The 23,522-nt window shown below is 42.1% G+C and overlaps 5 protein-coding genes across 12 annotated transcripts; 2 read left to right on the top strand and 3 right to left on the bottom strand.

The window, feature by feature from the left end:
* Positions 1 to 81: 81 nt before the first annotated feature.
* Positions 82 to 6,018, bottom strand: slc22a17 (solute carrier family 22 member 17). Of its 3 annotated transcripts, XM_085939647.1 has the most exons (11): positions 5,668 to 6,018; positions 5,445 to 5,561; positions 4,450 to 4,964; positions 3,911 to 4,014; positions 3,690 to 3,844; positions 3,445 to 3,610; positions 2,869 to 2,993; positions 2,593 to 2,698; positions 2,298 to 2,521; positions 1,755 to 1,866; positions 82 to 1,498 (listed from the first exon to the last, which is right to left on the bottom strand). In XM_085939647.1, exons 3-11 carry the CDS (start codon positions 4,921 to 4,923, stop codon positions 1,222 to 1,224), a joined length of 1,743 nt encoding a protein of 580 aa, XP_085795773.1. In that variant the 5' UTR covers positions 4,924 to 4,964; positions 5,445 to 5,561; positions 5,668 to 6,018; the 3' UTR covers positions 82 to 1,221. The 3 variants fall into 3 exon arrangements, with proteins under 3 accessions (XP_085795773.1, XP_085795772.1, XP_085795771.1); XM_085939646.1 differs by lacking the exon at positions 5,445 to 5,561; XM_085939645.1 differs by lacking the exons at positions 5,445 to 5,561; positions 5,668 to 6,018 and adding an exon at positions 5,199 to 5,434.
* A 2,207-nt stretch (positions 6,019 to 8,225) lies between these two features.
* Positions 8,226 to 17,949, bottom strand: cebp1 (CCAAT/enhancer binding protein (C/EBP) 1). Of its 6 annotated transcripts, none has more exons than XM_085939336.1 (4): positions 17,646 to 17,949; positions 10,005 to 10,081; positions 9,152 to 9,439; positions 8,226 to 9,080 (listed from the first exon to the last, which is right to left on the bottom strand). In XM_085939336.1, the coding sequence occupies exons 2-4, from the start codon at positions 10,005 to 10,007 to the stop codon at positions 8,772 to 8,774; spliced, it is 600 nt and encodes a 199-aa protein (XP_085795462.1). In that variant the 5' UTR covers positions 10,008 to 10,081; positions 17,646 to 17,949; the 3' UTR covers positions 8,226 to 8,771. The 6 variants fall into 6 exon arrangements, with proteins under 6 accessions (XP_085795462.1, XP_085795465.1, XP_085795461.1 ...); XM_085939339.1 differs by having other exon boundaries at positions 9,152 to 9,403; XM_085939335.1 differs by lacking the exon at positions 10,005 to 10,081.
* ngdn (neuroguidin, EIF4E binding protein) lies at positions 10,381 to 12,682 on the top strand. The gene is made up of 11 exons (XM_085939167.1): positions 10,381 to 10,465; positions 10,716 to 10,775; positions 10,970 to 11,041; positions 11,155 to 11,292; positions 11,364 to 11,448; positions 11,520 to 11,572; positions 11,648 to 11,750; positions 11,845 to 12,019; positions 12,092 to 12,245; positions 12,341 to 12,407; positions 12,525 to 12,682. Exons 1-11 carry the CDS (start codon positions 10,445 to 10,447, stop codon positions 12,542 to 12,544), a joined length of 948 nt encoding a protein of 315 aa, XP_085795293.1. The 5' UTR covers positions 10,381 to 10,444; the 3' UTR covers positions 12,545 to 12,682.
* Positions 13,713 to 19,114, top strand: nrros (negative regulator of reactive oxygen species). The gene is made up of 3 exons (XM_085939333.1): positions 13,713 to 13,986; positions 14,480 to 14,597; positions 14,682 to 19,114. The coding sequence occupies exons 2-3, from the start codon at positions 14,493 to 14,495 to the stop codon at positions 16,608 to 16,610; spliced, it is 2,034 nt and encodes a 677-aa protein (XP_085795459.1). The 5' UTR covers positions 13,713 to 13,986; positions 14,480 to 14,492; the 3' UTR covers positions 16,611 to 19,114.
* On the bottom strand, positions 18,438 to 22,554 carry LOC147041721 (endophilin-B1-like). The gene is made up of 9 exons (XM_085939334.1): positions 22,325 to 22,554; positions 21,841 to 21,982; positions 21,397 to 21,525; positions 21,179 to 21,312; positions 20,927 to 21,019; positions 20,323 to 20,412; positions 19,913 to 20,013; positions 19,601 to 19,832; positions 18,438 to 19,505 (listed from the first exon to the last, which is right to left on the bottom strand). Exons 1-9 carry the CDS (start codon positions 22,385 to 22,387, stop codon positions 19,398 to 19,400), a joined length of 1,092 nt encoding a protein of 363 aa, XP_085795460.1. The 5' UTR covers positions 22,388 to 22,554; the 3' UTR covers positions 18,438 to 19,397.
* Positions 22,555 to 23,522: the final 968 nt, after the last annotated feature.

The following is a 23,522-nucleotide window of genomic DNA, read 5'->3' as shown; positions in this document are numbered from 1 at the left end:
CCAACAAGCCACAAACAAATAACCAATTGGCAAGTTTTGTTTGTCTTTGTTCATAAGCGCTCCAAACATGAGACGCAGAAGTTTGATGGAACCAGTTTTATTGAATGGGAAATCAGGTTACAGAGTTAACTGGGTCATCATTGAACAATTGGTTGTTTTCAGACACGCTATTATGAGAAGTCAAGGTAATTATGCAGAAGAGGTACTTAAACGTGAAGAAACAGTCAGGAAAAAATAAATCCCTTTTAACCAGGCATCACCAGTGCAATTGAGTGAGCCCACCGGCAAACATTTTTCTGACTGCAATCACAACATTCGACATGAGCGAGAAAACAGTCAGAGGTGGAGAAACACGGAGAGCTCGAGGACCCTCCATTAAGCTACTGCCAAGCTTCATCATTGGGCCCTTTCTACAGCATTGACAAGACATTCAGCATTCGGTTTCAATTAGTAACCGTGTGAGTTTCTACTCCCACTGAGTTTGCATCTAAAGAGGTACTGTAAGCTTCTGAGGAACAAAAGCGTCAAAAAAAAAAAAGGCCTTCAAAGTGTTTCCACGCATGCAGATCGGAATGTTGGGACATCTTTTGCCTTCATGCCTAAACTATCATTTCGATAGATACTTTATTGATTCCCGAGGGGACGGGGGGGGGGGGGGATTCGGAAAAATGTATCGATAGAAAAATGTATTGCTCCGATTATTTTGGGGGTAATAAATAAAATGATGATCCTCCAGCTCCGGGCCAGAGTTACACTTTGAATTGGATTCCTAATACTGATTCGTGTTGAGTTGGGCAACTGTCATTCAACTTTGACGGCGTGATATCAAAGTTCTCTACGCCGCGCCGTCTTCTCTGCATAGAAGTGCACATCTTTCCAACAGACTTTAAAAAAAAATCAAGAAAAGTATTTACAGCAAACAACAGCTTAAAAGTGTAACAGGATACGTCTGAGAACTGTGCCCTACGTCAGATGGTGGAGGTTTCAGTTCACTAACATTAAATGAAGAACAAGAACAACATGCCCGGAGGTTGGTTGGCTGGAGAGTGGAGGAAGCTGAGCCACAAAGAGGATAGTGTTAGGAAGATTTCAATGTGCGGATCGTCGCCATAAGTTAAAAATCTTTACAGCCCTTTTTATCTCTCAACTCTCCTTCCTCCGTGAACATAAATGAATGTCGTGTTTCGGTGGAATTGCGCACGCCACCTCCGATTCCTTGTTTTAAGTCTCCGGGTTGGGCGTGGCCAGCAGCGGCACGTTGTCCCGCCTCCTCCTGCCCAGCGGGGGACGCCTGTATTGTTCCCCGTCGGCCAGAGTCTGAGGCAGCGGCTTCCTCTTGCTCTCGGGCAGAAGCAGGATGGACAACACGGCCAGCAAGGCCAGAGAAGAATAGACCACGTGGTGCAAGAAGTAGCCGTAGTGGTTCCTCAGGTCCATGAGTGGCGAGCTGAGGCGGCCCACGCAGCCCAGGGCCAGCACAACGCCCACGCCTGTCCCTCTGTGGACACACGCCCTCGTTTTTTTTTTTTTTTTTTAATCCAAACATTTGCTTACCGACATTTATCGCGCAGAGGCACGTGTTTTACGAGAAGTCAATCTCACTGGGCAAACGAAAATAGATAAACAGGGACTGGATTTGTGTCGTAAAATAACAACTTTGGCGCCATCCTCTGGCACCTTGGTGCTAAAACGTGTGTCGAGTGAGTGCTTTGCTAGCATTTTGTATTTATTAAGTACATGAGGTGTCTTCCTACCTGATGACAGTGGGCATGATCTCTGCAGTGAGGAGAATGCACAGGGAAGCCGTGGCCTGCGATGAGAAGAGGCCCATCACGGAGAAGACAGTGATGGCGTTCTCACTGAGATCTAAAATTGGAAAGACAGACATGTTATATGAAAGGAATGACAAACACCTGCCTGTAAAGAAAAAAAACAATTGCATGTGCCAAGACGAAAGAACACACGTGTCTTCTTCCGAGCATGCCGACTTGATTGCTATTATATCATACTATTAACAACACTGACATTCTCCAGTCTGATGTTTCCCACAGTGTAAACAATCCGGTTTGAACTTCTCTGAGGTGAACATTTAGCTTTGTTTATGCGCTACAACTTTTGTGCCACAAGAGGGCGATAGAGACAAATATGTCCATTTTAAGTTTCAGTATTTCAATTCAAGACTCCATCGTTTTGAGTTCATAGATCATTTTCTCCAAGATGTGTGTGAGATTATTGAACGTTACAAATCAATCTCTATCACTCATATGGGCAAAATATAAGAAAATGATTCCGCTTACACTTCATAAGTCCCAGAAGGATTAAGGAGGCCAAGCCCGTCATCGTCATGAAGAGTAAAAGGATGCCACGCCGACCGCACCTGTCCACAGTCGCCCACAGCAACAACCAGGCGGCGCCGCCCGCGCACACCGACAGGAGGTACGTCCAATAAAAGCCGGGAGCCGTGCCTCGGACGTCGCCTCGGAAAGAGCTGTAGCAGTGGCTGATGCCGTGAGAGATGAATCTAAGCAGAGAGAAAAGTTGTGAGAACCTTTCAACGGGATATATGATAAGAAGCCGCGGCGGATGTCTCACGAGGTGAAGCCCAGCACGCAAATGTTCTTCCAGATGTTCCTACTGTGGATGAGCTCAGGGAAGGAAAGGTGGGGACGCGAGGAGGGCGTCGGCTCCGAATCCAGCTCTGAAAATAGGCAGGATGGAGTAGCAACAATCAAGCCCAGAGAGATTTTTTATCATCTGCTGGTCACTTTCATATCATCTGATGAGAATTAAAACGGAAGCAAAATGTGATCTCCTCTTAAATGTAAACAAAGCGAGGGGACGCCCGCCAAGCTATCGCTTCGCACGCACCTGTGAAGCTCTCGTCATCTCTCAGATCTCTGCTGGAGTTTCTCCTCTCGCCGAAGGAGTTCATGTCGCTATGTCGCTCGGACAGCAGGAGCCAACGAGGAGACTCTGGAAAAACTCCGGGAATGCTGCAGGCAAGCGAAGCGAAGCGGAAATACAAGCTGACCTTTACCCAGCATCCTACGAGTGGATTTGTGATTTATAGGCCTCGCTCTGTGGAAAATAACCAATAATCCACCAAACCCCCACATTTGCGGTTAATCTGTGATTATGACTTTCATTTCGTTTGGAAGCAAGAATGGAGGTTTGAGGCGAATTACACACCCTTGACAAAGTTGCTTAAACGCATATTGACGTGAGCTAAAGAGCTCAGTGTGCCGAGGGAGTTACGATCGATACGATCCCAAAAAAAAAAAAAAAAAGCTTGTCAGATACAATTGAGACGCTTTATCAAATGCCAATCAGGAGCTCGGCCGCCTGCACAATCCCAATAAAGCTTTTTTTTTAAAGCTAAGTGGCTGTCTCAAGTCTTTTGTCCATACTCTAAATGGATGGTGACAAATTGAAGCTCTCTCCTACCCGTAGCAGAGGAAGAGCGCTAGCGGGGCGGCACCGGTTCCCAGCAGACCTCTCCAGGACTGACAACCCAGTGCCACCGCCAGCAGGAGCAGCTCCCCGGAAACAGTCATCAATCCCGCCAGTACGGTAGATAACAGCCTGAGCGAAGGCTCACACAACTCCAGCCCTAAAAAAAAAAATCCAACCAAATATTAACTGAAGGAGAAATCATCAAATGATATTTTTAGGGTTTTGAAGAAACTTACGTGAGATGTAAAGGATGAGGTAGACGCCGGCGTTGGCGGCCGCCAGACAGAAACGCATAACGATGAAAATGGAAGGGTACGGAGAGACGCACACCAAAACGCCAAACACCACCGAGAGAGTGAGCGACGTCAATAAGGTCTTGGAGCGGCCGATTCTGTGAGGAAAACAAATTGTCGTCGTCTTGCGCGGGAATAGGTACGCGTGGGTGCGTTTGCGTCACCTGTCAGCAGCAAAACCCAGGCCGAGACAACCGGTCAGAGCCCCCAAAATGAAGCACACCTCCTCCACTGGAACCAGCCAATAGCGATCGCACACCAGATCCCACTGCAAACAAACGCACAATGATATATACGCTAGTTATTTGTCTTGAGCGAGTAGAGGAGAATGACATGGAAAGTTTAATCACACGTAAGCGAGCCACTGATTTTCATTACCAACCGAGCTGCTAATGATGCAGTCTGCTGAACGCCGAGAGCAAAATGATTTTTAATGATCTGCAGAGAGCAACAAACAGTGGGAAAAGACGATCGCAGATGAAAAGGCCTGGTCTAAATTGGGAGCCCCCAGTGCAAACACATAAAAGCTTGTCAAATCATCTCGGAAGTTCTTGTTGCGCATTGGCAGACTCGTAAACATGTTGAAAAACTCCCCGGACCAGTTTTGTGACTTTGCTTTACATGCCTGTATGAGCTGTCACAGAATGTTTGAATAGTAAAGAGTCCAATTCCTGCTAACGTGAACAACAGGAGGGTCCTATACCTCAGTTACGATGTTGTTTTTCAGCCCTTCCGTGACTTTGTAGTCCCAGCCCGCCTGGCAGTCCACCACGACCGACTGGCTCCCGTTGGCGTACTGCTTACACTGGGAAAGCTCTCCGTTGTCACCGGGTCGCAAGCCTTTCTCCCAGGGCAAGGAGATGTTCAGCATCTCGGGCGAAGGCGACGGCCCCGGCAGGTGGCAGTGGTGTGGCGAGGAGAGGGTGATGAGGGGGTCGGAGGAGAGCAGGAAGGCCAGGAAGAGATTGGGAAGGATTGATAAAACAATCAGGACCCTTTGCTTCTTCCGACCCAGAGCCAGGACCATCACTTCCCCCGTGGGGGGCAACGAAGGTGGGAGCGGGAGGGAGGAGGAGGATGGGGCAGGGGAGGGTGGCACGGGGGAGGTGGGGAGGGATGGAGGAGGAGGGGGACATGGGGAAGGTGAGACAAGAGGGGGGGAGTCTGGCGATGTCATGATGGGACTGACTGTGCTTGATGTAGAGACGGAGCAAAGACCTAAGAGGGGAAGAATCACACAAATGTTATTAAAACATTAAACAATGCTCTTGGGAGGAAAAAAAAGCCATGACTTGGGAATATCTTGGTTCTTCACGCTTTTTTTCTTACATTGTGTCATGTTAATAAAAATATTCATCATAAGACAGTACCGATATTTAGTTCCTGTCTCAAATGTAGGGAACTAAATGCAAAAATTATTCAGCTAGTAAAGAAGTAATTGCACTTTGTTACTTGCAGCCTTCCTTGTGGATGCACTTTGGGTGCAGCCAGTGTTTCCCTGCACGGGGAACCTTGCACAGAGGAATTCCACTTGGTTATATAAGAGTTGTTGTGTTTTGTTTTGTTTTCCACGAGAGGTGGAAAACGTGAAGGGAATGTAAACTAAAGGGGCAGGAAGTCCACAGCTGAGATACACACACCTGCCCCACCAACACAACACAGTGGTCATAAACATAAGAAGCACTGATCGTGACTTACCCTTTTTTTTTTTTTTTTTTTTTTTTTTAGGATGGTGTTATTTATTTGCTGCGTTCTCTTCCAAACGTCCCGAACATTGCGGAGTGCGAGCACAGCCTGCTCAGAGTTCTTCCAGAGCTGTCAACGCACATACGCCTTAACGCCAGTCTGTTTTGTGCACTACTAATCTAGAATCAAACGACATTACTCTCGGGTAAGAAAATGAACAAATAAACACACTGACCCATACAAGGGCACGCTAGTTGTGTTTCAGCTAACTGGCAGCGACTGGAATGGTGATGAAGCTTGTCGGGCGACAGGGAGTCGCTCCTCCTTCTATTTCCTCGGTGTATTTTCAAACGTTAATCATTTCCATTCAAGTTCGATCTTCCGATTATGAATTATGACGAATTGTCAAAGGAAATATATGACAAAAACGCGTGTCGTCATCCAGCCGTTCGCGGACAAAGAGCTTGTGGAGAACTGCATTGAGGGAAGGAAGGCTTGTGGGAGCCTCCGCCGGCGATTTGGATTTCGGCAAACTTCGGCTGCGATCGTCAAACAGGCGATGACGTCTCCTGTCTCGGTGCTACTACAGACATGTTCTATCGAGTGCAGACCAATAGATAGATAGGTCGATCGATCGATGGATAGATTATTTTATTTCATGTTGGTATTTTTCTTTAATATGATTGACAAGAGGAAAAAAATGATGTACCGAATACTAAATGGGCAAAATAAATTATTTTAATTATGCGTTAGAAAACTCATTAGAAAACTGTACAGACTCTACCTTGCCACATGGCGGCGCTACAAAGTTATTATCGCTCAACTGCACAATTGAACTCTTGATTTTGACTCACGGCACAAGAATTTAATGACTTCTCCTTTCAGCACGAGACACAAGGATTGCGAGATTTTATTTGCAGATATTCTTTTTGTCATTTAAAAGAAAGTTGCTGCGTTGCATATTTTTCTGCAATTTTCGGCTTTGATGGATATAATTTACAAGAAAGTCGGTGATTTTTTTTTAAAGCAATTAATAATTGTGCCAAAATCGTTTTCATTTTTTTTAGCTTTTGCACACATTACACCTCTGAGCAGTAAAGTGCAAACCACACGAGTAAAAAACTGCTGCATGAAAGTAAACAAGAAAATTAGCCCAATTGCATTTTTTTAATTGGCTGTTTTAGGAGAATGATCATACAGAATTGTCAGCACAATAAAAACAAAAACAGAATTTTGCAAAGTGATGTAGAAAAAAAAACATTTTTTCATACTTGAGTATATTTACATCTAACTTTTCTGACATGTTAAACTTTGGTGATTCATAATATAGCATCAGTGAAACTGGAAAATAACGAATGATTGGATTGAGATATGCATATGCTTATTGGTGTTGTGGTGGAGGGTTCATATATTCTGCTACTTGTTGGGTAATTTGGTGGGGATTAGATGAAATACAGTCTTTCCTCACTCTGTGGAGATGTCGCAGGACCACATATTGCCCCACACGATGCTGCGGGACATTTCAACAGACACGCTCAGGTCAAACAAGAAGTCAGTGTTTGGTGCTCAATATGTGGCAGCCACTGGGTAATCTCACATGTTTCGCCACAGCGACATAATAGTGATTTAGCAGAGGGTGTATTTTGCTGCAGTGAGCAATTCAAAATCATTAATGACCCATTTTGTTTATTTTACGACTGATTTTATGAGTCCAAAACAGTCATATCCTAATAATCTTAATTTCTCTTATCCTCAATGAACACCAATCAGAATTGAAGATTTCCAAAAAGATACAACGATTATTTTGGTGTGAGTCTGGTTTCCCCTACCCCCTCCTCTGTGTCTCCTATCTCTGTGTCCCTTCACGACCATCACAGCCACAGGAAGGCCCTGGCAGCCCCAAACGCTGATACTATCTCTACGCTCCCTCATCTCCATTCTCCGCTGTGTCGAAATCTTACCCATCTCACAAAGGGAAACCGCTAGTGAACAACGGTCCGTGACATGACGTCCGTTTCTGTGGCTAGACGACTTATGGTAAATGATGTGGCGGATGGATGCTATGTTCCCTGATGTAAGATACGATACATAATGTACGCAATGACGGACGATACGTTCGCCGCTTGCATCACGTCGTTATCTATGAGAAAGAAAGAAAGAAAGAAAGAAAGAAAGAAAGAAAGAAAGAAAGAAAGAAAGAAAGAAAGAAAGAAAGAAAGAAAGAAAGAAAGAAAGAAAGAAAGAAAGAAAGAAAGAAAGAAAGAAAGAAAAGGTAGGTAGGTAGGTAGGTAGGTAGGTAGGTAGGTAGGTAGGTAGGTAGGTAGGTAGGTAGGTAGGTAGGTAGGTAGGTAGGTAGGTAGGTAGGTAGGTAGGTAGGTAGGTAGGTAGGTAGGTAGGTAGGTAGGTAGGTAGGTAGGTAGGTAGATAGATAGATAGATAGATAGATAGATAGATAGATAGATAGATAGATAGATAGATAGATAGATAGATAGATAGATAGATAGATAGATAGATAGATAGATAGATAGATAGATAGATAGATAGATAGATAGATAGATAGATAGATAGATAGATAGATAGATAGATAGATAGATAGATAGATAGATAGATAGATAGATAGATAGATAGATAGATAGATAGATAGATAGATAGATAGATAGATAGATAGATAGATAGATAGATAGATAGATAGATAGATAGATAGATAGATAGATAGATAGATAGATAGATAGAACTTAAAAAATGGGACTTTGCAAAAACAATACTTTTGTTAACCATATTTATTAATTATTTTACAAACACCTTCGCAGCTCAAGATGAATAAAGCAGAACATGAATATTCATCCTTCCATTTATTCTCTGTAGCACTTATCCGCACTAGAAACTAAGATAATGTTCTGTTTTGATGTAACAGGCTTCAGTGGTTGAATGACATCACACAAACAAGTGATTTGAATATTTGGACCTTCTTGCATAAGATTAACAAGGGTACCAAAATATTGGAAACACCTGATCATACAGTCTACTAGCCCCAAAGTAATAAGCAGATTGTAAATTACATTTTTTTTTTTAGTTCTAGTCAAACTGAGCATCAGTATCTTTGCACAATTGGGATATAGTTCTTGTAGTGGTTCTCCTTGAATTGTGCAAGTGCTTAACAAAATGATTAGACCACCATTCAGTGTAAGGCTTATGGATTCCTTTTGCCCTAAATTAACACCACTGATTCCAAATCGTTTTTGAAGCACTTCATGATGTTGCCGCATGTTCTCATTTTTTATGACAGGTGATCTAATAAGCGTGTTGAGCACTGAACCTAACCAACTGATTGTTCTCTGCTCATACGGCGGTGACCCCCGCGGCCCCCTCGTCACTTCCCGGCAGGTGCTGCTGGGACAGGATATGTCTGAGAGTGTCCAACTCCTGTGAGAGCTGCCCGATCTTCATCTGCAGCTTCTGGTTCTCCTCTTGCAGTTGCAGGGCCCTCTGCTGTGTCATCAGGATCCTCCTGCGCGCTTTGTCTCGACTCTTCCGCACGGCGATGTTGTTCCTCTCGCGCCGCAGCCGATACTCTGCGCTGTCCTTGCTGATGCTCCTCTTGGCCACCGGAGCACGCATGGTTGGCAAGATGAAAGGAGGAGAGAACTCCTGAGGAGGACAGTTGATGTTTAGTGCACATCACATCATGTATAACAAGCGCATCATTTCTTGTCTCTCACTTGCAAATTGTTGCCGTGGTTCTGATGGTGGTTCCCAGAACTTGCGGCGCTGCTGAGACAAGAGGACGCGTACGGGAGATACGACAGTCCCATCATCTGCTCGTCTATTCTGTCCTCACTGCTCCCCCTCAATCCTTGCGACTGGCTGTATGTTATCATGTCCATTGAAACCAAATTGGATGAGCCGGCAGGGCTTGAAGATGTTGGGTTCAATGTCACGTGGGCCTGATTGGGATATGGAGTCATCCACTCCTGGATGACAGAGGACACCCTGGATTCACACATCTGCTAGGGTTTAATAAAATAATGGTGTTTAATCAAAATAATTTCAAATATTTTGATGCAGAAAAAAAATAATCAACCCGGACAAACACTACACTAGCTGTTTCTGTTTTATGCAATAATGTGCATATTTTAGAACTGTTCCAAATATTTGTGCAGGGATAAAATTGGCATTTATTCTTTATATTCTATATTAGCATCTTTTTTGATTTTTTTTATGTGATTTCGGTCGTATCAAATTGTTACATTGGTGCTTAAATACGCAGAATAAAAGTCATCATCACATCAACCATCACAACAACCAGAACAAAAATGATCATTTTTGCATCTTATAATTCTATTCTGTACTTTTTTTTATATATAGCTACAAGTTAATTACTACTAGAAAAAAATATGAAATTAAATGCAATGATAACATATAATGCACACAAAGTACAATTTTGCTGTTATGCATTCAATAACTTTATGCAACAATTATTATTATATTTTGTAGGAATCCCTAGTTGTACTTAAGATTTCTCGCTTTTGAGCACAAAATTTCCCCAAACAAATATATGACGACTTAACTTACCATGACGAGTTTCTCCTCAGACTCTCAGATAATGCTGTCAGGTTGTCATACAGGTTGACAGTTTGATGGTAAATGGTCTGAGGGGGAGAAAAAAACGATTCCCCAAATATGTACCCCACGCCCCCTTCACACCACTACCACAGCTCTCTCTCACTCTCTCACTCTCTCACCCAGTCACTCTCTCACGCACTAACACGCACATACACACTGATGTTAAATATTGCTTTAAAAAAGGACACTAGTATAAAAAGCTGTCCACTTGAGTTTACTGGGAATAAATCATATTTGATACCTATTTAATTCAAAACAATTATTTTAAATCATTCTATACTTTTATTTGATTAGGGCTTAAAGTTTTAAACCTTGTGTGATGAAAAAAAAATCGTTTAGACATATTTTGTCCCAATGCAACTTCCGTATTTTTTTTTAGCAAGGCCAAAATGGCTTCCCCCGTCGATAACGTGAGTGAGCTTGTGCTACTTTTTTGACTTTTACTTTTTATTTGTTTACATTTTTGTGTGTCTGTCACATTCATAATTGTGATTGAAAGTAGCCGATGACGATTTACTTGTCGCGTAAAATCAGAATGAGGAAATACATGTTGTCAAAATGACGATGGCTAGCCAGTTAGCTACACACACATATTTAGCCATTTCTACAACTTGTGCATTTTGACGACTTTTGTAATATAACCACTCAATTTTCTTGCAGGACTTGATTGATAATGATTTGCCCGAGGCTGTAAACCTGCTGAATAGCCTCGCAGAGCAGGTAAATTCGTTGTGTGTTACGTTCTTGTCTAATATAAAATAATTATCATTATAAATATATGCTAAGCACTATAGCAAATCAAAGATTCTTTACAAATTTGTTCAGGGTTTCTTTTGTTTCATTCACTGTTGACATAATATTGATTAATACTACTTCGTTAATGTGTTTTTATTATGACCAAAACGTTCCTCTAGGTGGCAGCGGTTACCAGCCATGTTCAAGGGATGATCGCCAAAGTTAAAGATGGTGTGTTTCGGACAACAAAGGTGTGTGCAGAATAGACATTTAAATTTAATCATCACCATATTTTCTTTTATTCATAAAGTGTTGAATTCATGTCCTTAAAGTCAAATGCCCAATTTTATCTCTTTTGTGACAGGGTTTGTCATTTCTGGATCTTCGCTATCATCTGCTGCTTTTCTATCTTCAAGACCTCACTCACCTGATCAGCATCAAGACAGAAGGTGGAAAAATAAAAGAAAGTGAAGCCTTAACCCGATTGGTAACAGTCAGGACGGTAAGATGTTTACTGCCAGTAACGACTAACAATGTATTATTAGTTGTAGTAAGCGATTCCCTTTGTTTTAGGTCCTGGAGAAGATGCGACCTCTTGATCACAAACTCAAGTACCAAATTGATAAACTGGTGCGCACAGCTGTCACTGGCAGTTTGGGTAAGATGTCATCAAAGTTGATAACTCTTATTTGTATGACAGTGAATTAAACCTGAGGTTTGTGGTTTCAGCTGAAAATGACCCGCTGCATCTTCGTCCTAACCCGGAGAATCTCATCAGCAAAGTACGCGTACCTGGATTTTTTTTTTTCCCAATTCAAAATGCCTATTTTTTAACGTTATATTAATTTTTGTAACAGCTGAGTGAGTCTGAAGATGAAGAAGACCAGGTATCAGAGAAGAAAGTGGCCCACTCCGCTGACAAGAAATACATTCCACCCAAGATTGCGGCTGTGTATTATGGTAATGATAGATTTTTTTTTCTTTCTTTAATAACCCATTCCTGTTTATTCCAGCCTTAACAGTACTGCACGAAACTTCATTCTTTACCCACTAGATGGCGACATGACAGAAGCAGACAAAAAGAAGGCTCAGATGGAGCGTCAGCGGCGTATTGCGTTGAGAAGTTCTGTGATCCAGGAGCTGCGGCAGCAGTACAGCGACGCGCCCGAGGAGATCCGCGAAAAACAGGACTTCCAGAGTGAGCGAGAAAGCCGCGAGGAGCTACACAGGTGTGTTAATTCAGTCAACGTGCCTTTTGTTTTATAGGACGTGATCACTAACTCATTATTTTCCACGTGCAGGAAAGATTTTGAGGAATCCATGATGGTTCGACTGAACGTGCCAAGCCGGGAGAGAAACGCCAAAAAGCGAGGCATTATGTCCATGTCTGGTCAGCTGGGTGGCATCACACACTTTGGGGACATTACAGCGCTGACAGGTGGTGAGGGTGGCCAGGTAAGCAGCGTGCAAGGTTCCCCTCACAGATTTAATTCCTTCCCGAGAACCCAACATGTTAAAGAAAATCTATGGCTGTATGCTTACTGCTTCAGGATGCTGATAACCCTCAGCCCAAGAAAAAGAAGAAGCAGGTCATGAAGAAGAAAACGAAAAGAAAAGGTGAGGACCAGCCAGTCGAATTACTTTGCTGCAAATCAGTTCAATTGGAAAGTCTTCCAATTAATGGAAGAAATGTAGAAAAAGCACTTTTCTGATAACGCATTTGTTTCTCTACAGCCTTCAAGAAGCGCAGATAGACCTGAGTGGAGCTGTCATTTTGATTAACTATAAATAGCTGAAATATATGGAGTCCCCTCTTCAGCTCAAATGACCATTGTTGTGACAATCCACATTTGTTGCATATTAAATAAATGCTCATTTCAAAATTGTCTTGTCATTTGAACTGTGGCAAGCCATTGACTGGCTTTAAAAACATCAACACAATTTAAATATATTAAATAAGTCATTAATTTTAAGCTACCCTTGGTCACAAGATTCTCACAGGTCACATAAGACTGAAAAAAAAAGCCATACTACTATATATCGTCTTTATTTTTTCTTAATAAAAGCTTTACTATAAACGGTCAATTTATTCCAAGTAAAAAAAGCCTTACTATTCGATTTATTTACCTCTAAATTTAATTGATGAATCAATTGATTCACAACATTTCATTGTGGCACTTATGATCATACCTTGAACCTTTCAAGGAGCGGTACTTGTTTTTAGGTACACTTTGCCAAAGATACATGGATTCGCCACAATCAATCATGTGCAACAGAATTGTTGTTGCCACACTCATGACCTATGGCCTAGCCAGCCGCTTCACTTCCTTATTCATTGTTCCCTATTTTCGCTGCTGGGTGGATACCCAGGATAAATAATTTGGGTTGAAATGCAGCCCTCTGCAGGCCAACTAGTTCAAACACCGATTCATGTTTCATTTGTGGAATATGAATTAAACAGGCACTAATCAGCTACATAAAATTGGTGAGCCCTGATTGGCTGTGACCAGAGACCAGTGGAAAAATGGCCGGCCCCTAAGATGGATAAAAAGGGGTCAATTTTTCTGCCTAATTCACATTCCACAAACAATATCAATCAGAATGCCGTGTTTACACCAGTGGGGGGGACATTCAACGTGTTGTAAACAAACTCCAGGGGGGGGGGGGGGTTGTTTTCTCTTTAATAATGCAATCAACTCTCCGATTGGCGAAACTATTCCATAGATAAAATACAAGACAAACTACTCGATATTGTAGCAGCTGGCCTCAAAGCGAGCAGGAAGGGTGTGTACGCTGACTGGTTTCCTCTCCACGATGTTGGCTGATCACAAGAAGCCAAGAGTGTGTTAGAAGAAAAAAAAAAAAGTGCCCTCTGCCAGGCTTTGCACTTGCAACAGCAATTCTAATATGTGAGATACAACACCAGGGCTCTGCATGGTGAAGAGAAAGAAGAAAAAAGTTCTGAACAATTTGCCTTCCTGTGGCCCCTTTGAGCTTGAGAACCTCTCTCTGATTACAGCTTGTCCATGTGACCTGGTTTCCGTTGCATGCTTCCGCGAATAGTAAAAGCGAGGTGTCAATGCTTTCTGTCAGAGGACGGCACATGAAGAACACGCACGACGGCCGAGAGAGAAGCAGCGATATGGTCACGGGTGCAGGCATCGGTGGCTCGGGGGATCCACGCCTTACCACCACTGTAAGTTTGAGGCATTATGCACTTTTTTTTTTTTTTTTTTTTTTTACATTGGAAAGTTAACCGGTGCTGTCTGAGAAGCAATCGGAAGGATTGTTTTTATTGTTTATCTCTTGGAGCAATGCACATAGCTGATCTCACTATTTATTATTGCAAGTTTTTATTTATTTATTTCATTTATTTATTGATTTATTATTGCAAAAAAAAAAAGAAATACATTTTATAAAGATTTATTTAAAAAAATGAAATATATGTAAATGGAACGTAATTAGGGGATATGATCATAATAAAAATTCTATTATAGATTATTGTTTCATGTGTTATTAAATTGAGTATAACGTGAGACTTGAGTCATTTTGGGGCTTTATATTGGTCATCAGACTAAAATAATCAAACTTGTTAGTTAATACACATCAAAAATGTTGCTTGGAAATCAAATTTACAAAGAGGGAGGACTCTGCCTTTTCCGTAAAAAGTCTCTTTGTCTTGTGAACAGTGAGGATGTTAAAATGTCCGTTCACGGCACGTCATCCATCATCTGTTGCTTACTGCTACCCATGTGGATGATCCTCGCACCAGCCTCAAGTCATCCACAACACAATCGGTGTAAACTGGTAAGCTCTCTAAGTTTACAGAGGTCAAAATGAATTCATGGTTGTAATAACCGAGTCATGTGTGTTCTCTTTCCGTGTGTACAGACGCAACGAACGGCTCTCTGTAACAATTCCAACCTCACGTCAGTACCGGCGGGATTACCGAGCAGCACCGAAGAACTTCAGCTCAATCATAATTTTATCAAGACACTACAGGACGACTCTCTTCGGTATCCCTCGTTGACTACCCTCAGTTTAGCCTGCAACCAGATGGAGGGATTGCATCCAAACACTTTTCAATCCTCCAAATTGTTAAACAATCTTAATTTGGCAACGAATAATCTGTATGTTAGCTACACGCAAACCAGCAATGCTTTAAAGACGCTGCCCGGGATTAAATTTTTAGATCTATCCGAGAATAGGTTAGATGAAGAAATGGCGGCCGTCCTTCTTGAAAATCTGACGTCGCTGGAGTATTTAAATCTTTCGGGGAATCTCTTACGGCGTCTGGATGAAACGTCGTTCAGAGATCTCCGCCAGGTGAGAGAGCTGGACCTGCAGAGGAACCTCCTGTTTGAGATTGACAACGCCTTTGACGGCACTCCCAGATTGCAGCGGCTCAATTTGGCTTTTAATTATCTACCTTGCCTTACGGACTTCCACATGAGCCAGTTGGTGGTTCTAAACGCCAGCCACAACTTCATCGAATGGTTCATCACCAGGCCGGACGCGAACGTCATTTTTCAAATCGAGACGCTCGATCTATCCGATAACAAGCTGCTCTTCTTTCCGTTCTTACCCGAGATGAGCCGCTTACGCCATCTTCACCTGTCCCGCAACGTTGTGAGTTTTTATGAGCACCTAACGGACAACGTCACATTCCCAAATTTGACCTCCACTGTGGATTTCCACAACCTGGGGAGGAACACCAGCACCGTCACGGCTAAGCTATGGAACGACAGCCTTCACGGCGACGTCTCCTCGCTGGAGCTTTTAGATCTACGAGGAAACAAGTTGCAGTACTTCCCACGGGGATTCATCCGTAAAATGCCATCCCTGTCCAGACTGCGAATACGCAGCAATTGTCTCGAAAGCTTGAATCTAACATCCGAGCGATTCTCTGCTAGCTTGTTGGAGTTGGACGTTAGCGACAACGGACTGAAAGAGATTGCAGCGGATGACGTTACGCTGAGGACTCTTAGCAACTTGACATACCTTAACCTCAGCCTGAACGATCTCGACTGTTCATCCTCGGGACGATTGTTCAACTTGCCGGGACTTCGGTCAATGGACCTCAGTTACAGCAACATTGGGAAATGTTTCCGTGAGGCCGGTGTAGGTGTAGCTTGGAACACCACCACGTCCTTGAGGCAGCTTTTCCTCAAGGGAAGCCATCTTGAAAGAATTCCGACGTCTGCATTCTCTGGACTCGCTCTTACTCATTTAGAACTTTCGGATAACCCTGGACTAAGAGGCCAGCAGTCTATCAAAAGTGTGAGCAGAACGTTACAGCACTTAGGTTTGGGAAACACACACATTGAGGAATTGGACTTTGCAGATTTTCGAAATCTGAAGTCTCTGAATATTTCATGCAACTCCCTCAAGCATCTTCCGACTTCAGTCTCGAGTCTTGACTTAAGACAGCTCGATTTGAGGGACAACAAGTTGTCGACGATTCCCTCGGATCAGGCTGACGCGTTAGCTTCGAAACTTCGCACCGTTTTCCTGACGGGGAATCCATTCAACTGCTGCCAAAGCGAATGGTTCAGGACTTTTACGACAACAAAGACCGTCCACGTGGTCGGCCAGTCGGACATCGAATGCACGGATCTCTTCCAAACACGCAGCATTCGACATTACCGCTCATTTTTGTGCTCCGACGAAAGCGGAGAACCTTTTTTTTGGTACATCTTGCTTTTTGTGCCCATTTGTATTTCTTTAGTAGGCATTGTTGTTATTATGTTTCTCACACTCAAGCCCAAAGTAATCCACAAATCAATCCAAAAAAAATATTTAAAGCCTACGTCCTACTGATGAGGGCTCGGTATGTTTACCTTTGAATCCAGCATTAACAATTGATGAACAACTAGTCACCAGGACGATGATCGACGATCATTTTATCCTGTGGTGCTCTGATTAGGGTTGGCATTAAAATTTCAGCCATCGTAAAAACGATTTTTCTTTCCCACTGCATGCACCGTTAGAGTGTGGTTCAAAACCACAAAATGTAAAACTGCGGCTGTGCCAACTAGCTTTGTGTGTGTGTGTGTGAACGTGCGCTTCATGTGTGATGAACACATGCACAAGCGTTGTGGTGCAAGCTGTTGTTATAAGCAGTGGAGGAAACAAGAAATTTCCTGTTTTGCGCAAGTGTGCAGCACACTGCCCAGTTCCGTATCTCAGAGGAGGAGGGTTTCCTTCCTATCTAATGGAGGGCCGACGAGGGGCACTTTTGAATGCTGATCCTTGTGCTCGCTAACCTACTAACTCTCAGAAACTATGAATCAACACGCTTTAAAAAAAAAAAAAAAAGATGTTCTCGACAGTGTGTATGAATTATTGAGGAGCGGGCAAGTATATATTTGCCGTTACAGCAGAATGCATGAGGCCTAACCAGAAGGTAACCAAAATACCGCTGTGGTGATGCTCAAAGGTCACGGCGGTTGAAGAAGTATAGATCGAAACCAGAGAGGTCTTGCATAATTAATTTTTTTTCTTTAAATAGGGCGAGTAGACATTTAATTATTTCTTTTTTTTTTGCTCATTAAATATAAAAGAATTATTCAGTAAACTGGTAATTTTTCTCAACAAGTGTAGAAATACAAAGCACATGTATTTATCACATTCAAAAACACTTATTTGTAGAAAAAGGAAGCCCTTAATGTGAAGATGCTGAGTCTGCATTAGTAGATTGTGGGAGATTGTGTAAACCAGCGGTCCCCAACCTTTTTTGCGCCATATAAATAAATAACTTATTTTATATATAGTATATATTGATATAAATATGATGAAATAAAATGATACAACTGGCATTAAAACAAATACAAACCACATCAAAATAAAACTCACCATTAAGTATCTGCTCCGTAAGTTTGTTTTGGTCGCTGTAACTGCAGAAAATTCCGCTTCACATAAGATGTTAGAAAAGGAAGCATGGTTTGTGCTTTTGTGGCAATCTCGGGATATTCTGCATTGATTTTAATCCATTTTGGAAGTTGTAGCCTCTTCTGTCTCCTCATTGGGCCTTTTTCTCTTTCCAAACATTTCTTTTTCTTACTCATTTTCTGCTAGCTTCACGGGCTCGACCGGTGCAACATGTCATGTGACCGGGAGGAGCGTCTTTACCTGAATTCACCTGTGTCAAGAGACACAGATGCAGTGACGGATGTAATTGGAAGAACCCCCCCCCCCTTTTTTTTTTTTTAGATAATTTTCAAAATAAATTCTTATTTTTGCTAGCTTTGCGGCCTCGACTGGGGAAACGTTACGAGACTGGGAAGAGCGTCTTGACCTATGACCCACGGACCGGTACCGGTGGTTGGGGACCACTAGTGTAAACCATAAATATCTTCAAACTGGATTTTTTTTCAAATGACCTAATTAATAAATAAAAATGTAATTGCTGTAGACTTTCAACAGGAAAATCAGTAAAATGTCCACTAAACAGTAATAATTGTAATTAAAATGTCATTTATTATTGTCATAATTGTTAAGTTGATCTCAGTAGTTCAATTGCACTCGTCCGTTGATATAAGGCACACAGTAGAATACTGCCACCTGGTGGCTCAATCTGCACACGTCACTGTTCATTCCAAAACGTCATAGAAGTACTAAATAATAAAAAAGACCTCTTGCAACAAGTTTGTATTTTATCTTTTAATGTTTCCACTTTCCAAATGTTATCAAGCAAATAGCATGGATTTCACACAGTAATGAAGGCACCATTTTGATATTGAAATGCAATTCGGGTTGGGGTAGGATCCTGATGTTAGCCATGCCACACATCAGATCAGAAAATATCAAAGATATATTTTTCAGCCCGTCATACGAAAAAAATCGAATTATTTGTCAACAATGCATGCAGCAATAACTTAAAACAGAAAGTAGCCTTGGGTTGACAATTTCCTACAGATTTGACAAATTTCCAATTTGCAATAAATATGTAAAAAAAAGAAATTGTCCATCTCAACAGTGTTGCAATTAATGCAAGACAAAATAGGTGGCTTAATAAAAGTTAATACAACTTTTTATAATTTGTTTTAAATAAATTTGGGATTTAGTTGCTACTATAATTTCATCTGGCACTTAAATGTTCCAACTTTCTCACTACGACATCATACACATGTACAACATTCATTATGATTAAACCTATTCCGATTTAGGTTATCCGTAATGCCACTGTGACATTGGACTTCAACTAGCATCACCCGACACTTCTGATTGAAGTATATGAAAAAAATATGTACTTAGCGGTAACAATCTGAGATGTGTACACATTTCTGAGCTATTCATATGATGTAAACAAAAAAAATAATAAATGCATAAAACACTTTGGGAGATGTTCTGGAACATATTGCTATTTGGATAACATCAAATACAAAGGCAATGGAAGAAAGGCAACTTTTTTTTTTGAAATGTAAGGCAGTTGGATACTAAAACATCAGCTCCATCCCCCCCCCTCTCCTTTCACTTGCATGCATTTGATTCCAGCTTTTGAGTTCAAGTATCCTGACTAAGAGTGCCGGACTTTTTTTTTTTTTTTTTTTTAATATATACTGTGGAAGTAACTTGACATGGCAGCGTAAGCTCATATCCGAAGACTCAGTTAAGTAGCTCCAGGTAGGTAATTGGCACTTTGCCCTTCTGGCTGCCTCGCTCTCCCATCAGCCAGTCTGAATCCATGCCTGGCACGCTGCTGACTGTAATAACCTGACAACACACACACGGGAGGCATGTCAAGTACTTGTCACCCAAAAAATGGGCCACTTCAAATACAAGATAGCACTTGTACAAGAGTAGCTTACCTCATCAGCCAGCAGGGAAAGCTCACTGCTGCTGGCCGCGTCGTAGTCGTAAAGGACTCGAGCTTTGCGGCTGCCGCTGGAGCTGCGCAATTCGCTGAATCCGCCCGACGCGGTAGAGCCGCCGCGGCTGGAAGAGACGGGCAGGGAGGCCGACACCGGTATGGTGGGCACGGAGACGCTGGCCCCTTCCGTAACTGACGACTGGTTGTTATTGGAGAATGTTGACGGGAAACTAGCGACGGAGAGGCGAAACCAGAGTGAGACGCCCCCCCCAAAAAAGCTGCTCGATTGTTCCCGAACGATTCTTTTTACCTTCCCAGCTGCTTTTGCAGATCCACCATATACTGGTAACATTGCGCGTAGTATATCGTCTGAGCCTCCACCAAATCGTTCAAACAGCGTAGGTGGTGCGCCTGATCCCGCACGAGAAGAAACGTGTTCAGTAGATGAAGAGTTACCCGGACGTGTTTTGATAGCCTCGTTCTTTTCAGCGGCTTTGATGCTAGCATGCTAACAACGAATGCAACGAGCCTTTGAGTGCAAGAAAAGGGCATTAGCAGTAATTAGATCACGTTTGCACTTTGGCAACTGTCAAGACAGGAAAAGTATTTGTAAAAAAAAATAAAAAAATAAGTGTACTTGTAAAATGCTTTTTCTAAATGTGTGGCGTGACTATGTTCGAGATGACGCGCTGTGTTCGGGCAAAGTGGCAATATACACACATGGGTGCTGCTGACGCCTTCTAGCAGCAGTCGGGTGATCTCAGCCTGACGGTCAAATTCACTCTGAGTCATCCTCAACTCCTGTTCTGCCTGCGGGAGACATTTTTGCTTTTTGAGATCAACACATGGGATATAGCGCACAAGACAAGTGACTTGGGGATGCGATGCTTTCGCTGTGTGCGTGATGAATTTGGGTTTTTTTGTTTGCTAAGGTCAAACATGGCTCCAACATTCCACTTACCGCTGTCACTTCCTCTGCTCACATCTGCTGCTTTGCAATTTAAAAAAAACAAGTGACACAAAGTTAGAGCTACAGCTGCCGTGTAACTACGGCTCACATTTAAGACGGCGTGCCTTTGTTTTGGTTTGACAAACTCGGAATGCCGCGCAACACAATATTAACAACAAAACTTTGGAATTGAGGGGATCTGAGGTTTTATTTACACAGAGAGTCACGTGACTTGGTACGGCCTTACAAGCCCTTCGTTCAAGAGGACATTGCCTCATATTTTTAGGGAAGAAACATTTTCAACATTGAAATAACTGACACTCAAATGTAAACAACAGATCGACGAAAAGCGATTATTTAGGATCACATACATACCGCAGCTCGAGCATCAGCCATGCGGGCTTTCTTCAGTCTTGTTTTGGCCGCATCCAGATCCAAGCGCTTGACCTGCAGCAGCTTTCGTTCTTTCTGGAGACAAATAAACACACTGGATTTCCAGGTACTGTTTTTTTTTTTTTTTCCGACTAAAAATGTTTCAAACATTTTCGTCAGGTATAGTTTACTGATTACAGGCCAACTGTTATACAACCACGAGCATTGTGTGAACGACATAAAATGAGAAATCACCAGGATTGTTTTGAAGTCCCCCTCTAGAAAGTTCCTGAATGGGGTCAGGAAATTGATGGCAGAACTTTGAATTAACTCTCGCTCTGCGCCGCCAATCTGTTTCTGGGTCTCGCCACATTTGATCAAAGCATTTCCTACAATAGTGAGCAGCACAAACAAAATATTGGACAATAGAGAGAATAGACTGTATGTGGTACAAATACACCAATGATAGTCACCATAAGCAGTGCCAGGACCAAATTCATTTCCGGAGTCAATCATGGACTGGCCCAACAGTTCATGATTGTTCAGTCGCGTCGGGACCTTTTTCTCCAATTTCTCATACACAAATTCCTCAAGTCGGGCATCTGGAAATTACAAGGGAAACTCAATTATAAAGTCATGAGACAACAGTGAGGGAGGGAGCCATGTACGGACTGTCAAATGGAACACAGTGTGAACAAGAAAGCTTCAGACAACGTGACACACATTTGGTAAATACACTTTATGGAAAACAAAAATACAAATCCAGTTGATCTCATCCAACATCATCTTGGCCATCTTATGTGCTGGCAAACGTAAAATTCCACATACTGTACAAGTCATCCATCATAGGCTAACATGTAGATGACACAAAAGGAATGCATTTATTCTATTTAATTGTAAATTAAGTATGTTCTTACTTGGGTTGGGCTGTAATAAGACCTCCGTCTGCTTCATAATCTTCTCTGTCCATTGCTTGGTGGCCTCAGCTCTTACCAAAAGATTCTCCAAATGGGCATCCAACTCTGTCTTCTCAGCCTGACCAAACTTCTCCTCTGTGAACTTTGAAAAGAACCAAACACAAATACATGTAACGTTCAGCATACTTTTTGGAATGGAACATGTCAGATGGACAAAATTTAACGTCATGCGTCCAGCTAATGAAGAGCATTATCTTCATAGAGGCCTGTTTTGATGGTTGGTTAAATCTAATCGGCAACACAAACATTGTCGTGCTATTGCAGTTGACATGACGTGGTTGTTAGACATATCTCCATGTTTAACTAAATATTATTTTAGACAACACAGCCAGTGGCGAAGTTGTGAAAATTTCAAAGGTATCTGGGAGGTTAAGCTAGCAGCTAATTAGCAACAACTTCCACTAGCAAAACGTTGAAAACTTACTTGCACAGCACGGCTCAGAAAGGTACCCGCGTCTGCAGCGAGACGCTTAACATTAAAATCCATGACAATTGTGAGAAGTGAATGTTGATACTACGGTAAGCTTCTTTCAAAGCAGTCCGACTTCCATCTCTTTGCAAAACGTCACTGAAGCAAGTTTTGTCCGGAGTTCCACCCAGCTGTTGAATGTAACAAAGATGATAGTACAACAAGAGCGTTCCCTCTCCATCAAAAGCAACTTGACCGTTGGGATCTATACTGCGCATGCGGGCTTTCGGTGACGTCACCGTTTGGGGGTCATGTCATTACGAGCTTTTGTTGCACACACTAAGCTTTGAAAAATACGTTTTTTTTTGTTTTTTTTGTGCTTTGGCCTCAAGGTAAACCGTTTGTGGCAAAAATTACTGTGTTTTTTTATTTTAATTTTAAATGAGATATGACTACAAGGCCATGAACTGTTGACCTCTCAATCATCAGCCATCAATGGCTTTTTTTCCCCAATATAAAATATTGTATGCTGACACGAAGAGTACACATATAACAGTATTTTAATGACTTGTATATTAACGCCAGGTGGTGGAGTCACTTGGGACTCGTAGGAGGAGGCTCATCTGTCTCATGTCAGTGAACGTGGGTGTGTTTTTGCTGTCAAGGCTCGACTCCAAAATGTACAATTGTGACAACATTCACAAGTGGTGTCATAACTAAGCCTCTCTGCACCTTGTCAATTCCAAATTTAATACATGGGATAGTTTTTTAACTTACAAAAATATTGTCAATAGCATCAGTTCGCAATTTACTTGACAACCATTTTTTTTTAAGAAAAAGCTCCCTTGAAACAAAACAACTCTTCAGGTCTGGATATAATTATGCCAGACATGCACGACGACCCGCTGTGTAGGAGGAAGTCAGGCACGGGGAAAAATCAAATGACTTCCCTTCTGTTTGTTACCTATGCACTCTTACATATTCACCCAACAAAACAATGCTGTGGAAATGTATTCATCATCAGCTTCATTCATGTGTTATTCTGAAGCTACGCTCCGACATTTTTATAGTTATTCTCAGTGAAAATATTTTCACTCTGGGGAAAAGATGAACCAGTTGTTATATATCTGTATAATGTATTATTTTACATCCGTAATGTAAAAGTTATCAAGTTGTTGGACTTCTCAACTTCAGACTTGTTGTGGTAAGTGCT

The sequence above is a fragment of the Syngnathus leptorhynchus genome, chromosome 19, assembly GCF_054491065.1.
Source record: "Syngnathus leptorhynchus isolate UIUO chromosome 19, UIUO_Slep, whole genome shotgun sequence".
Classification (NCBI taxonomy): domain Eukaryota; kingdom Metazoa; phylum Chordata; class Actinopteri; order Syngnathiformes; family Syngnathidae; genus Syngnathus; species Syngnathus leptorhynchus.
This window is presented reverse-complemented; position numbering and strand designations above follow the sequence as displayed.